Genomic DNA, 16,623 nt, shown 5'->3' on the forward strand with positions numbered 1-16,623 from the left:
TATTAACAGCGGATTACTGGACTGGCTGACGCGCACACATCGGTCAGAGGGTTTACGTCAAGATAGGTCGGTTACCTGGAGATAACTGTAAAATGTCATCGGCGAATGTATGTCAGGTATGGACTTGACGCCGTGCGTGTATTACGGTATGACATCGCTGTCTGGTTGGTTCACGACCGTTTTGTCAATTATGCCACCGCCGTCATTGGGATCCTGAAAAGAAGGAAAACAGCCGCATCGTACATCTGAGTTCAAGCTCATCTCAAACGCACGAACAAGTATGTAAAGAGTCAATTATTATCTCTCCAGAGTTCAGAGTATATCGAGAAATCCTTTGCGTGCACGCATTTTATTGCTGCACAGTCTTCCTTGCCGTTTTCTCTCTATTTCTCTAGCCTTGTTTCACGACAATTTACGCGAATTACAATGTATCGGATATATAGGTATTATAGATCGATTACGAATTTTTTTTTTGCCGGGTAAGCCGCGTCATCGAGGATACCTTAGATCGCCATAAAAAAAAATTATCCGCCTCCGTCAGATTGTCTCGGGCTGTTGGAGCATGTCCGTCATTTGGCCGTTTTTACGAAAAGCGATGAATAATTTTCTAGCATGAGAAACGACCGGCGTAAAACGGAAATAAGAGACCGTTTTTTTATTTTTATATGGAAATTTCTTTTTGGCATTATAACAGGCTAATAAATGGCTCAATTATGATTATGCTTTCCCACAAATAGTATAATAAAAATTTATTTATATTTTTTAAATTTATATTCTAGCATATTGTTGCATATTCATAATTCGCCATTTGCGCAATTTTCATTATATACGTATACTTCAAATTTTTTTCTTTTTTCTTTACACCCATTAGATATCTTGGTTCAATCTTTATTGAAGATTGTATTTTATTTTTTGAGAGTTCTTTATTGTATTGTTTTTCTTATTACTATTCTTTTTTACATTTGATAATAAGGAGAAGATAAATTATTTCAAGTCTATTGTACTATAATAAAATAAATTTAGAAATATATTATTATTCTTTAAACAATTTTATATAATTATATAATATAATTGTTATAAATTTATATATATTTTTTACAGGAAAGAAACGCAAAGCGTCATGGAGGGAATAGAAGTTACATTTTTATTCCAGTTTGGTCTGACACGTGACACAGTCACAGTTGACAGTAGCACACTTACTCTTAAGGCTCTGAAAGACCTCGCCTGTGATTTTATAAACACCAAGTGTCCAGAGCATGGCTTAAATCATCTATTTGAGAGATTAATTTTATTTAAGCATGATTACAATTCTACAAATGTTTTACAGCTTATTACAAATGCTACAGAAGTAATTGACGAAACACTAATTGAAATCGTGTTGACTGGTAAGTTCAACTCCTCAATGTTCCTCAAGTTGCAGCTTTTTGATTATTTACATACGCATACAGACACGATATACGGATTATATATAATTTATATAATTCTAACAATATTGTTTTTAATAATTTAGCACAAGTGCCAAGTGAATACATTCCTATTCGACCTCATGCTTTAGCAGTACATTCCTACAAAGTTCCAACATTCTGCGATTTTTGCGGCGAAATGTTATTTGGTCTTGTTCGACAAGGTCTTAAATGTGAAGGTAAATTTATGATAAATAAATACTTGAAATAAAGCAAATTTGCACATAGATATTATATATTGATGTCATAATATTTGTGATTTAATAACTATAAGATTTATTTTATGTATATTTTTAGGTTGTGGTATGAATTATCATAAGAGATGTGTCATTAAAGTACCAAATAATTGTTCTCAAGATACGAGTCAAAGACGGCGTAGTTCAGCTATGTTGAATGTTCCAAGATCACCGAGTCAAGGTTCCACTAGCAGCCTGACGAGCATTACTGATGATAATCACAGTTCAAATAGTACATCTAACGCAAGCCAAAATAATAGTACATTGGTATGAGCAAAAGTATATCACATTTTTTACTATGATTTTTTACTTAATGTATATTTTTGGAAAAACAAATAAATGCCATTGATATTTTCCTTATTCTTTTTTATTTATGAAGTGCTGTGTGTATATATGTGTTTGTTTGTTGTGTGTGTGTATGTATGTAAATAATATATACTATCTCATAGGCCATACCAAGTATAATGACACCAAAACAGTCTGCTTCACCGTCATTGGGAGGACGGCCTGTTTGGGTTGAACGAGAACTCGCAACGCGAATAAAAATTCCGCATACTTTCGTAGTACATACGTATACACGTCCGACTGTATGTGGGCACTGTAAAAAATTGTTAAAGGGTATATTTAAACAAGGCCTGCAATGTAAAGATTGTCAATATAATACACACAAAAAGTGTATGGATAAAATACCTAAAGATTGTACAGGAGAAAACTTGCGAGACAATATAGGTAAAATGCTTTCTATGGTTTTAGAGATATTTTATAGTTTTAGTTTTATAGATAATAGATTCAAAATGCTTACATATAGGTGAATATCCAGATAGTGGTGTCAGCAGTGAACTAGAAACTAAATGTGATATTAGGAATGAAGAAGGTGATGCTGACAGTGACACAGAATCGTCACCTCCGCCGCAAGAGATATCGTTCACAAATGACGAGAATAAGATACCCGATGATTATACAGTAAGTTATCCCTTCCCCCCTATATCCAATTAATTTTTCCTGTTTATTAAAATTGTTGTAAATTTTGTTATCAATTGTTGTCAGAATAGAGATATTTTTTAAATAGCCGATCTCAAATGCTAACAACAAAATTGTATACTTACAGGATCATGTACAAAGTAATGAGGACGCTGCTTCTGATGAAAATAAAAAATCACGACCATCAAGGTATGTTTCTAGTATCCAGTTTTGTTTCTAGAAAATCTTAAATCTTATTTTTATATTTTGAACATATACATATTTTTTTAAATGCACCACACACATTTGCAGAATACTCTATTTATATTATATTTTTATATAATATTGTATTCTTTTTCTTCCTTTTATCTAAAAAAAAAGCTGTAGTTCTACGCCAAGTAACAACATTCCATTAATGCGGATAGTACAAAGTGTAAAACATACTAAAAGACGAGGATCTAAAGTATTAAAAGAAGGTTGGATGGTGCATTTCACTAATCGTGATCCAGTTGTAAGTATTCATAAAAATACTGTAGCAATTAATTCCCATTTTGCAATTTATTATTTAAATTAATACTCGTCCAATAGACAAAAATATTGTGACCTATTTCATGTATATATTGTATAATATCTTTTTCAATATATAACTTTAACTATGTTATTTATCTTTAAAATCTCATTAATCATTGATATAAATTTTTATAGAGAAAGAAACATTATTGGCGGCTTGATACGAAGTCTATAACGCTATTCCAGAACGAGAATAGTTCTAAATATTACAAGGAAATACCATTGTCTGAAATTTCAGCAATTGAAACTGCTAAAACACCTCGTTCATGTATGTATCTTCTTGTAAAACAAGTTAGAAATTATCTGAATTTAAATACATTTTTTTTGCTATTCGTCTTATTTTTTTATATATTTTTTATTTTATTTTATTTATATTATATTATAAATATAATTTCTTTTCTTTTTTCTCTTTAAGGAGACATACTCATTTGAAAAATGAATACATTTTCCAGATTTTTTTGCAGAGCAACGACTTGAAAAATTTTTAATTTTTTTACAATATTAATATAATATTATTAACTACTTCAATAAAAATTTTCAGTTTAAAAAAGTTTTTTTTTTTTTTTTTTAAGTTATGAGAATATTTGCAGAGCTCTTTCAAATTTTAGATGGCTGCACGGTCTGCATGAAAACGTTCGTAGATCATATCCAATCAAAAATATAAGCTTTTTTTATTAAACATATTAATAGCTATCTGCTATCCAAGCGTTTTTTTTTTTTTAATTTAAAAAAATGAAAAAATGGCATGTTGAAAAAAGTTCCGTTTTTTTTAAATCCATTTTTTTTGTTTATAACAAAAAAATTTTTATCAAATCGTTGCATTGCAAAAGTCTAGAAAATGTACTCATTTTTCGAAGTTTTAAACGGGTATGCCGTTTAAGATTTGTTAAACCCAATGAGCTTTTCTCAGTTCATCTTTTTATATATATTGCCTATTATTATATTATTAATTACATTATAGATATAATACATTGTTTTGAACTAAAAACTGCCAATGTCGATTATTATGTCGGGGAGGATCCATCATATGGAGAGAATTGCGGCCAAGTCTCTCCTCCCGAAAGCGGTATCGGGGCTCATATAGCTAGATCATGGGAAACTACTATTAGACAAGCACTTATGCCTGTAACTGTATCAACTAGTATGTATATTTGGTTTGCTATCATAATATTCTGTGCAAAGTAATAATACAAGGTCTTTCAGTATGCCTCTTTTTTTTATTACTTTATACATTTTATATTTTTTATGTTTAATTTTTATATTTAATTTATTACTTGTATATAAAAATATATATTATAAGTATTAAATATTATATATTGTTTCTCGAATAAGCGATAGAAGGAATTACGCTTTATACTTGTAGATCAAGAGGAATCTACCGAACCCGAGGAAAGCATTACCGATATGTCGCAATTGTATCAAATCTTTCCGGATGAAGTTTTAGGATCCGGACAATTTGGCATAGTTTACGGGGGTGTTCATCGGAAGAGCGGTCGCGCGGTCGCTATAAAAGTCATCGATAAATTACGTTTTCCCACCAAACAGGAGGCTCAACTGAAAAACGAAGTAGCTATTCTACAAAATTTGTCACATAGTGGTGTAGTGAATTTGGAACGTATGTTTGAAACGCCAGAACGAATATTCGTAGTGATGGAGAAACTGAAGGGTGACATGCTAGAAATGATTTTGAGTTCCGAACGCGGACGACTCAGTGAACGAATAACCAAATTCCTGATAACGCAAATCCTGGTCGCGTTAAAACATCTTCATAGCAAGAATATTGTGCATTGCGATCTGAAGCCGGAAAACGTATTATTAAGCAGCGACACGGACTTTACTCAAGTAAAACTATGCGACTTTGGCTTTGCACGAATAATTGGTGAAAAGAGCTTTCGAAGAAGCGTTGTTGGCACACCGGCGTATCTGGCGCCGGAAGTGTTGCGAAATAAAGGCTACAACCGTTCCCTAGATATGTGGAGCGTCGGCGTAATTATTTACGTGTCATTGAGTGGCACATTCCCGTTTAACGAGGAAGAGGATATTAACGAACAAATTCAAAATGCCGCCTTCATGTATCCGCCGACTCCGTGGAAAGAAATTTCAAATGATGGTAATTCCTAAATGAAACTCCTTTATTACTATTTTTCGTCCATTTACTTTTGAGGAGTAATATAATATCAGATAATACAGATTTTTTTTTTTTTTAATATAAATTATATATAATATTCATTGTTTTTATATATATACATATCTCTTTCAGCTATTGACTTGATTAATAATCTTTTGCAAGTTAAGCAGAGAAAAAGATATACAGTAGATAAAAGTTTGCAGCATGTATGGTTACAAGTAAGTATACGTCATCGCGTTATTTTTATTTATTTTTTATTCAATTATCTTAATTATATTATAAAAAATTTATTTCTTACCATCTAAAAGGATTATCAAACGTGGTGCGACTTGAGGAAATTGGAACAAAAAGTTGGCTATCGCTATTTGACTCATGAAAGTGATGATGCACGTTGGATGGCATATAGTAATCAAGAGACATGACAGAACTGTTCGTCTGTTTTGAACATTGAAACATTACCGACTTCCTTGTCACTTCACAAAGGCTGGGTTCGATGTGCTCGAGCTACTCTACGGCGGTTTATTCGTGCCTGATTCCATAAAAGTACGTGAAAATTAGTACAAGCTTTTTTGGTCAATATCCCGAATGTTATGTTCTCCGTACTTATATAAGAGAATGAGATCGATATCGATACTCTGAGTTTGCTTATATTCCGGGATATACCTATTGTTTTTTTTAATATACTTAATATTTAAATGTAACATTCATAAAAACTTTCGTAATGTTAACATTCTTACATTCTTAGTATAAAATAATTTTAATCCGCGATATATTATATGTAGCGATATAAATGAGCAAAAAATACTCTATATATAGATGTAGATCATTATTAGTCATGAAATATTTTGATTGACTGATTGGTAAATGCACATAAGAAAGGGTACATAATATTTCTTTTTCAATATGTGCTTCAAATTTTATTTGTTGGAATTGTGTTTCTCTATTCAAGCTATGTTGTAATGTACACATTTTTATTACTTGACTTTAAATGATGAACGTTATTTTATTATAGATGTGTTTTTTCTAAATTTTTTATTAAATTTTTAATCTTCTTTTTTATAGTATATATATCTTGTTCTTGTTGTTACTCTTAAAGTAATTATTGACATAATATATATTTTATTGATTTTACCTGCTTTTTAATATAAAATTTATTGCATTCTATATAATAAATTGAAGGAAGGAACGAGGCAAGGGAGATGAAAACTTTATTTGCTTTTATAAGAAATTAATAATGAACATAACTATAACCCATGCATAGAATATTTTTTCTTACATAAATTGCAACATATTTATTTTAATTTTGCCTATATATTATTTATATTCTAAATTTGTATTTTGCCAAATTATTAAATCATTTATAATATATGTATATCGATATGCAATGGATTATTATTAATTTAAGATTACTAATTATGTATTTTTAAAGAAAGGCTGACATTTTTATACCCTGCGTGTATGAATCTCAATTATATATTTTTAAATATTCTATGTATGTATATAGATATAATTTCTGAAATGCTGAGATGCGCAACATGCTAACATATATATATAGAATACTATATATTAGTTGGTATTAATTAGATTATTTATGTTGCATAATGTATAATTTATATAAATATTTTTATATATCTTTTTATATACATCTTTACCTTTATATTATATATTATAATTTTAATAATTTTGTTATACATATTTTGAAAAAGATATTTTTAATTTATTTTTTTATAAGGAAGGAAGAAAGATTTTATCAAAATTTTTAGAAATTTTATGAGAATTTATTTTACACACACACACACACACACTTACGTACGTACGTATATTTATTTGTATGCATATAGAAAAAATATACATATAAAAAACAATAATATAGTATTATACACATATATAACATCTTAATTTTTAATAGCAATCGGTGAATCTTAATATTAATTTAATCGTTTATAACGCATCTTTTATAGCTTAGAAATATAAATATATATCGGGTTTTTGTTCTAATACAGTTCTGTCTTTGTGTTGCACTAACGTATTTCAGTGATATAATCAAATCTTTCTCTTTGTAGGAATTGATTAATATTAAAATTATTAGATAAAATATGAATATCTTACTTGAATGCAAATTATATATGTTTTTATTTTGTTTATCAACGCTGTGAGAAACAACAATTGTGTCGATCAATACAAGAGAAATACAAGAGAATTGATTTGGATTAATATACAGAAATTAGTATTGTATGAAAATTTATTAAAATTAAGATAGTGCAAAGATCTGATCATATTTGTTAAATAAATTTAAAAACACAATTTTAAAACACGTTTTAATTAACAAAGTAGTGACTATTGATTATATCTTTACACACTTATATTCATTTAGAAAACATTTTTTTCAATATTCTTTAAAGAAAATTTAGATACAATAATTTATCTTAAAATAGAATTTAATATAAAAACGCGTGCGCGACAATATTTTTGCATGATCCTGCCAATTGATTTATTAATGTATTAATTGATGTATTTGAAATGTGTTAAATCTGATAAAAATAAGATATAATTGATATTTTCTTTGAAAAGATATTATAGCCTGTAAAATACGCACACGCGTGCGCGCACGTGACACATATATACATATTTGATCTGGAATAGCTCTAGATGTATATTAAATCACGAATTGGCATTAAATTCTTAAACATATGGCCTATATTTCCAACAATTTTACAATTAATATAGAAAATTATTTAATCCTATATCATATATGTAACGTAATACAGTACGACTTTTACATTCCCTCTAAGTACAGTAAATATGAAATATCCAATAGATATTATAATAAAAAATGACTATAAAAAGATGGTCAATATTTATAACATAAGAAATACAAATACGTTAATACAGACGCATTAATTGTTATATTTTATAACAACTTTTAAAAGTTTATTATAATCTTATTCATATAGAGAATATATCGTAGATCAATGTTTATGCGCATATTACATATATATTTAAGAATCTATTATGCTATACAAATGTAATATATCTATAAGTCATATATACGATATCAACATTCTGCTCATGGAAATTGCATTTACAATACTCTTAGTGATGCATTTAAATTTTCTTCTAATGTAGAAATAAAAATGTTATTGTCGAATGCTCTTATATATTCTTATTATTATGCTAATCTTATGCTTTTTTGCGTTCGTAGTTTAACGGCAAAATATATAAACCATGTATGTGCATTTATATATACATATGTGTATATATATATATATATATATATATATATATATATATATATATATAAACAATATGTTTCTATAATATTTAAGATTTATATCAGCTCATGTAATTGTACACATAAATTCAACTTAAATTTTATTCTACACACATTCTAAGTAAAATTAATAATTTAAATAAAAAATTTCGCTATATCATAGCGTAATTAAGTGATATGTATATACATTATTCATTCTGATATAAAAACAGACATGTCACAAAATGCAAATATTTAAATAATATAATGGGAATTATCGGCTATTATGTATTTAAAATGTCGTAGAAATTCCAATTTATATATACTATCAATTCTCTTTTTCTTGTAGCAGTAATGAAGAAATAATAATTAGTTACAGCTGACGATTATATAGATCTATATACGCATTTCTCTTAATAACTTTATTACATTGCGCAAAACAATTTGGATTATATAAAGGGAATAGGCGGAAACATTATACAGAGAATCGTGATTAGCGTGATAGCGTTCATTTTATCAATTCGCAAGTTTTATAAAAACGATTTTTCTATAGATAAGCTATGTATAACCATTTTTAAGAACAAAATAAATAACAAGATTTGTTTTCACGATTTTTACATTTTTCTCTATATAGATTGTTCGTATTTTGCGCGCGCGCGCGCACGATGTATATCTCCAAAAAAAAACAAAAAAAAAACGAAAAATTTCGATATCGTGATAGTATGTCGTATGTGAAAGATATAAGCTATAATAAATTAAATTATATGGTATCACATATACGAGAGATAAATCATTAAAAAATACAAGAACGCAGCTTCTTCTGCGTAACAATTGTTCCAGATGCATGAGCATCATCAGCCGTTTCGTTCTCTTTAATCCTAACAGAACATCTCTACTTGAAATAATAGCGTCCCCTGCAGCATATCCGTTGTCCATTGTCAGACAGTTTCTGAATTACGGATGCGCAAAGAGCGTAGGAGTATAGGAGCTGGAAAAGTTGGCATATTACTCAATTCGAAACGATACAAATTGCGGATGAGAATGAAGTGTGTTTTTCTCGTGGACGATATAACAAAATAAAAAATAACAACGTTTGTTCTCCAATATGTTTGCGCGTAACATGTTTTGCGCTCTATGTCCCATAATATTTTTTTTTAATATTAATTTGGCAGAATGGGTGGACATGCCGCAATTCTCGGACGAGAACAAGATTTATAGGTAAGCTGTAGATATATATGTTATACCTAGTCTATAAATTATGTCCAAAATTAAATATCGCTTTTGTATCTTTTAAGGATACCTTCTATCCAGCACGATCAGTTTTACAAGTTTAGACGCGGTGACATTAACTTTCCCGATGATCAACGAAACAGCAGTCAAACTTACGGCAGGTATCCCATTAAAGCTACATATGCGATGGATGATAAAAAAATAGAGATTAAGAAGATAAATTCTGTCGCAATGTCGACAACATTATCGAATTCACTTCCCGAACAAATCGTCGAAAATTTCACAGAGATCAGTAAACATCGCGCAGCAACGAGAACTGATATTTCTATGACTGAGGTAACAAAAGGATAATCATTTGATAAAACAAAACTTTTCAATTATATATTATAAACAATTTTAATGTTTTAGAATAAATTAAATAACAAATATAGTACAATTTCATCGACAAAGGATACAACATTTAATACACTTACAACTCAATCGTCGCTTACTACTACGCACAAACAAGAAATGACACGGGGTAAATACTACAACGACACGCTGAAAAGGGACGATGGTATATTTCAATATCTGCCCATAGACATACTTAAGAATGTTCATAGTACTTTAAAATCGCAGCCAGTGTCTTTCGAAGGAAAACTTCACTTTCTCAAAATGTTTGAAAAGACATTAATGTCGGAAATAGGTAAAAAAATTTCATACTCTTGACATATACCGTCAAGTGGCATGATTTCTTTGAAAGCTTTTACATTTTTATTCATCGACAGAATCTCGCCTTACCGCTACTATGTCATCAAATCGAAAAGTAAGAGGTGCGGATTATCACGGACACGGCTACGACGGTCACGATGACCATTCTATAGGATTTCCATCAATAGAAGGCGCACTGCTGGCTATATCGTTCCTCACGTTCGCAGTTTATCTTGTTCGATTAGTTATGGTAAGAATTTGTTCTTTTTTTTTACGACATTGTTCTCTCTTCTAAGATATCTTAGATAGGGCATTATAAATGTATCTTCGTTTTCTTTGGGGTTTGTTATTGACAATGGAATCTTTGCAGCTTCTCTTTAGGAATATGAGTACTTCTATGACTACTACAACCGCTGCTACCGTTTTTCTCGGCAAAAGAAAAAGATCCATCGATCTTGATGACGATGCCGTTAGGATACTTAACAATATGAATAGTTTCGTTTCCGACTTTTAAATTTAAATATTTTGTAGTGGATATCTTTCCTCTACCTTTGCATAATTTTTAGTAATATAAATGTACAAATGTGACATAAATCGATAAACTTATTTCAAAATAACAATTATTACAATATGGATAAAAATATAAGTCTGCTTAGGAAGATAAAAATGATTTTAATATTTTGCAAACTCGTGCGAAAATTTCAATTATTTTTTATTATTTTTTAAAAATAGGATTTTAAATTCTCTCTTTTTACTAATATTTTTATAGCCAATGTCAAAATTCGTTCGGACGTTTTATATAAAAGACAATAAATAGTTAAAAATTATACAAGCTTTATAATACTTATTAAGTTTCCAATTTTCAATATTAAGTTTTGTGAACAGAGTCTCATGCATGACAATATTTTATTCTCATCATTGTATCATTAATAATAGAACATATCTATATATCGATAATGATATCTCATTAGTATCATATCATTTTCTTGTTAAAAAAAATTGGAATATATATATCAATGACGCGTATCTCGACACACTTCCCAATTAAAATTAATTTGTCAATTAGTGTTGTTATTATTGTTAGTATTAGCATATTTATTTCGCGATAAATGAGCATTATAATTTAGCTTGTGTATTCATCGATGGCATTAAGATAATTGAAGGAAACGCATCAATGTAAGTCCCTATGGGACGTTGTAATGGTAACTCACGCAATATGCTGATAAGGTATGCCAATTTTGCTTTATCCGTTCGATATATATTGGCATGTTCCGGATGTGCAATTATGATACTTTGCGATAATAAATTGGACCATGTTGTATTATAAAGATCAAGGGATAAACAATAGGGATGTTGACACCAGCCTCTAGTTTCGATCATTAATCTTTCAACTTCTTTCTGTGCTTCAACAAGAATCGTCCGATCCGTGAGTTTACCCGACGTTCTTTCATTCCACTAAAACAAGATTTTCAAAGCGAATATATTCAAAGCATACTATCTCTGACTTAATCAATATCAAAGCTTCTTGCTAATAAATTTTTGTTCTTACCTCGAATAATAAAATACATATCACATATATAACATCTATGAAGGGTAATATAACATTATGCAAAATAGAAAACAGTTGCGTATTAATTCCTGGACGAATAAAATCTTCCGCCATATATAAACAATCCTCTGATAGCAATATATTCAATGACTTTTCCCATTCTGTTTTAATTAAATCTTTATTTTCAATCGGGCGCATTACAAACTCTGTGCTGAGCAATTTTCTTAATAATTGATATCGTTCCAAAGCTATTCCTAATGTTGAATAAAATATAAGATTGATGAAAAGCTTTTCTTGTTTATTAATATAAATATTATATATTAGGGGGACCGGAAAGAATAAAATTAAAAAAAAAAATGAAATAGGCCTTTTGATCAATCTAATATATATTCCATTTGCACAGGAAAACATATATAAATAATTAGTAATTATTTATGTTTACACATCCCTTATCTTATTATTATATCATATATAAATAAAAAAAGTACAATTGTTACCGCTTCGGGTGCCATTATCTTCTATTGTTGCAGTAATGAGAGCTGCTTCCACCAGGAAAGCCAAAGCTGGATTGATATAAAGTGCAATATTAATGGCAGGTACCGCTATTTGCATGGTTCGTTCAGACAAGGAATATCCCTTGATATTTGATTGATCCTGTAATTTAATTCCTTTATGTCGTTGTTTGAGTTTTAACATATTTGATGAGTCAAATACAATTAGTTCATTGTGCGGTTTTAAAGATTCTAATATCTCTTGTTTGATCTCGTCATCATTACTGTAACAAGTTACAAAATTATTCTTAAAAAAGTATTACAATATCATATAATGCAAAAAAATAAATCTAATATATTTACATTTTTTCAGTTTCATACATTATTGCTCTCAATGATTTGGTGATAAAGCTTTTGAACCATTGATAATCTTTAGTCAATGAATCGAATGTATATGGCTCCTTTGGTTTCATCTGAATTCTTTCATTGAGAAGCAAAGCAATAATATTGATCGGCATAAGTACAGTATTTTTCTTATGTGATTCTGTTATAAGATAAGCTACATCTTCTACAACTGACGATGGGATTTTAAAGGAAGGATGTATGATTTTGGTTTTGCGATGTGTTGTATCTACAAATTGGCGAGCGGAGATTGGTTTTCCAATGTTAAAGTAAATGCAACCGTGAGAGAAAGGATTTTGTAATATGGAAAGTGACCGAAAAAGCGCGGTCGTACTTTCTTTCGGCTTCGGAACTCCTAGCATTTCGTAAATAAATAATAATTCTTCCGGTGGCCGTTCGTAACTAATACTCATAGGTATAAAATGTATGTCGGGTACGTCGCCTTGAAGTAAACTTTCTAAAATAATAGATAGAAGACCTATAAAAAAAAAGATATGGAATGTAACATGTACTTCTGATTTTGAAAATATCTTACTGCTTATTGCTTACCGTATTTCGGCATCGTACTCTTCTGACTACGACTTCGAGTGCCCTCGAGAAAAAATTCTATCGCCCTATCGCTGTGACTAACAATAGTGTTGATATATGAGCGAAAAATTTGCTTGTACAATAAATCATCAGAGAAACTACGTCGTATATAAAACGCTCCAGTTTTACGCAACAGTTCTCCAATTATTTTCATATTGTAAAAATCCATACCAGCCGCAATATTTGGTAATGCCATGTCGTAAGAAAAAAGAATGTACGATAGTAGAATAAAATCCAAATAACTTCTATGAGTTGGTACATAAACATATTGTATCTCAGATATTTGTGTTTCCTTTTTTAAATTAAAAAGATTGGTTTCATTTACATAAATTCTTGAAAACATTCTCTTTATAGCTTTTGTAATAAAAATACCTAAAATTTTTAAACACAAGAGATAAGATATTTAATAGTGAGCCATGTTTGCTAAAAAATAGCACTCTATTAAAATTACATCCCCATTTAATTCTACATAAATTTGTCATGATAACAAATGCACATTAATTGGAAAAGAATTATATATACATATCAATACTGATTCTATTAATTAACTTTTTAAAAAAAGTCACAAGACACAAAATAATACAAAAAATTTAAAAATTACTTATTATTAAAACAATACCTAGCCAACGTACTGTTGACAAATCTGCTCTGCTAGCCATTTCATTTATCATAGCACGAGCATTATTCTCGACATCTTTAACTTCAATTCCTGTTTTCTTTGCTATTGTATCAATTGCAGTTCTGACCTGTGTATCGAGCAAAACAGATTGTATTATCTTGTCTCTATTGTAAATTGATTCCGGTGGCAGCATATGCGGTAACAATGGATTCATGGGACGTGTTGCCCAAAAAAAGTCACAGTCCTTTCGCCTCTCTTCCAGCATATCCACAAATCCAAGATTCTGTTCCATCTTTTCACTCAGTGTATAATCTGCTTACTTGTTACTTAGTTTGTTCTGCTCTCATGAAATCATTAAAAATAATAGATCAAAGGTGATATCAAAAGTCACAAGTCAATTAATGTCAATAAGAGGATGACATTTTTGCCATGATAATGTTCGACGTACAAGAGCCATTGGATTATTCGCTCTTTTTAATTGCACTGACAATGACTGACAAATTTTGCTGTAAGCAAATTAATAATTTATTGTAATATATTGATATGGATATGCAATGGGTATGTAATATAATGTACCATTTAAATCGGCGTAGCTGCCATTGTTAAAGGGAATAAAGGGAGGAAAGCGAGACGCATAATGCATGTGTAAGAAATTAACCAATCAAATAATCTAATGCATATTGGGTCTATTCTTTACAGCTGAATCATAGATATACTAAATATAGCTAGAGCTTTGTTCCATCTCTACCTTTAGATCTTTTTGTATACTAAAAGATAAGTAGCATATATAGATAAATAGACAGCAAATTTTCTTCCCTTGCGCATAACGCATTCATATTCGCACTATTTCGCACGTTTCTCTCGGCGATTGCGCGAAGGAGGAAAATGTGCCAAAGTGCTCCCTTTACCCCACTTATCTTGACACATAGTAAGATATAGATAAAGCTCTATTTATATTTTTTTAATATTATCTATGAGATGAACTAAGATGGACTGAGCTGATCAATTCAGCTACAAATACTTCGAAGCGTTCGATTGACCAATCAGGACAAAAAGAGTAAATATTTCTTTATTCTGATTGGTTAATGCAATACTTCGAAGCATCTCTATCGTCTTCTCGACCGCAGCCCATATGATGTATTGTATGATGTCGAGCATTAAGGTGCATTTTCACGAGCCGCTGAAACCGAACGTTTGAGCGACGAAAAGGATCACGTGACAACTATTGTCGCTCAACTATTACTACCCTTATATTGTACCGTTGCGTTTAATGTTTATATTGGCTGCTCTGCGAGTTTTTAAAAATTTTTAAACTGTAATCATTTCAAGCGCGCGCGTTCACGCTTTTGCGCAAACGCATTGTTGATTATTATATAAAAATGATGAAGTGAAGGAAAATAAAATTCTTTGGATTGTGAGAGGCAGAGTGTTGTGAGAAAAAGGTATAGAAAAACATATAATTTCATGCTTTATTCAAGCCTTCCTTTCCGTAGTATGTTAAACTGTGTAATATGTTCTCGTAAATCTCGTAAAAAAAAAAAAAAAAAAAAAAAAAAAAATTACGCGATATGTTAATAAATAAAGTATATACGACAATAGTTAGAATAAATTTGTTTATTATACTAATAACAGAGTATACACACACGATCTCCTGCCTTGCAGATCATTTTTTTATTGTTCAATAATATCAAAGGCGTTCCAATATAGAGGTCGTTAAAATAGTTATTTTACCGCGCGATCTTTATCATTTTATTATTTTAAAAAATTCATGACGATTGACTAATTTAAAAATCGGAAAAATATAAACAAAATATTCCAATTTAACCTTTCCAAGCAATTTTATGTTCACAGCTAATGATGGTTATATATTCGGTTAAAAAATGTATCAGATTAAAGTTACAAAATAAATATCTTATGTATATCATCAATATATGTTTAAACAAAATCATATTTTTGAGATTTTTTTATTTTTTTATTTTTTTCTAATCTCGCAAGCGCCAAAAGCGATAAGATCCAGTCTCCATTGTAGATGATGATGTATATATTAACTATATATATAACTTGATTATATTTTTTAAATATTCTAATGGAGTGTGATCTGAGATAATTTATATGGAAAGATTAAAACGTGACCTCTTGTTTATTTATATTGTATATACATATATAATCATCAGTCCATTCCTCAACATGCACTTGTTTCCTATGCGACATACTGCCCTTAGATTATTTATTTCATCGTGAGTTGCCCAAGTATATTATTAACAATAATATATTTTGTAAAAAAAATTCTTATAGTAATAAAAAAAATGCAGTTTGCTTTAATTTTATACTGTCTTAGCAATTGCTTTTTTAGATATAGCGTCTCATGCACAAATTATTAATTGCTAAATAAAAAAGAATATAAAAACAATACATAAAATTCGTTTGTTGATAATTCGAATAAAAAA

At 29.6% G+C, this 16,623-nt stretch overlaps 3 protein-coding genes across 7 annotated transcripts; 2 read left to right on the forward strand and 1 right to left on the reverse strand.

Annotated features, from left to right (window-relative positions):
• The first annotated feature begins 21 nt into the window (after nt 1–21).
• Pkd (serine/threonine-protein kinase D3) lies at nt 22–6,453 on the forward strand. The gene is made up of 13 exons (XM_070296193.1): nt 22–278; nt 1,102–1,385; nt 1,511–1,642; nt 1,761–1,966; nt 2,149–2,428; nt 2,508–2,662; nt 2,808–2,869; nt 3,041–3,170; nt 3,365–3,497; nt 4,191–4,370; nt 4,593–5,339; nt 5,490–5,575; nt 5,666–6,453. Exons 2-13 carry the CDS (start codon nt 1,121–1,123, stop codon nt 5,777–5,779), a joined length of 2,490 nt encoding a protein of 829 aa, XP_070152294.1. The 5' UTR covers nt 22–278; nt 1,102–1,120; the 3' UTR covers nt 5,780–6,453.
• Nucleotides 6,454–8,850: 2,397 nt separating this feature from the next.
• Nucleotides 8,851–15,151, reverse strand: Dhap-at (dihydroxyacetone phosphate acyltransferase). 5 transcript variants are annotated; one of them, XM_070295833.1, is made up of 8 exons: nt 14,753–14,895; nt 14,177–14,682; nt 13,519–13,929; nt 12,931–13,447; nt 12,574–12,851; nt 12,077–12,330; nt 11,739–11,982; nt 8,851–9,595 (listed from the first exon to the last, which is right to left on the reverse strand). In XM_070295833.1, exons 2-8 carry the CDS (start codon nt 14,466–14,468, stop codon nt 9,546–9,548), a joined length of 2,046 nt encoding a protein of 681 aa, XP_070151934.1. In that variant the 5' UTR covers nt 14,469–14,682; nt 14,753–14,895; the 3' UTR covers nt 8,851–9,545. The 5 variants fall into 5 exon arrangements, with proteins under 5 accessions (XP_070151934.1, XP_070151932.1, XP_070151933.1 ...); XM_070295831.1 differs by lacking the exon at nt 8,851–9,595 and having other exon boundaries at nt 10,208–11,982; nt 14,177–14,513; nt 14,625–14,682; nt 14,753–14,894; XM_070295832.1 differs by lacking the exons at nt 8,851–9,595; nt 14,753–14,895 and adding an exon at nt 14,925–15,151 and having other exon boundaries at nt 10,208–11,982; nt 14,177–14,513.
• Nucleotides 9,425–11,180, forward strand: LOC138933249 (uncharacterized). The gene is given in 5 exon segments (XM_070295836.1): nt 9,425–9,825; nt 9,903–10,173; nt 10,246–10,586; nt 10,588–10,777; nt 10,898–11,180. Coding segments are annotated over 5 exon segments (1,059 nt in total). The 5' UTR covers nt 9,425–9,712; the 3' UTR covers nt 11,042–11,180.
• Nucleotides 15,152–16,623: the final 1,472 nt, after the last annotated feature.

Source organism: Polyergus mexicanus, unplaced genomic scaffold (genome assembly GCF_030449975.1).
Source record: "Polyergus mexicanus isolate NDT 795.1 unplaced genomic scaffold, iyPolMexi1.0 SCAF_5, whole genome shotgun sequence".
NCBI lineage: Eukaryota > Metazoa > Arthropoda > Insecta > Hymenoptera > Formicidae > Polyergus > Polyergus mexicanus.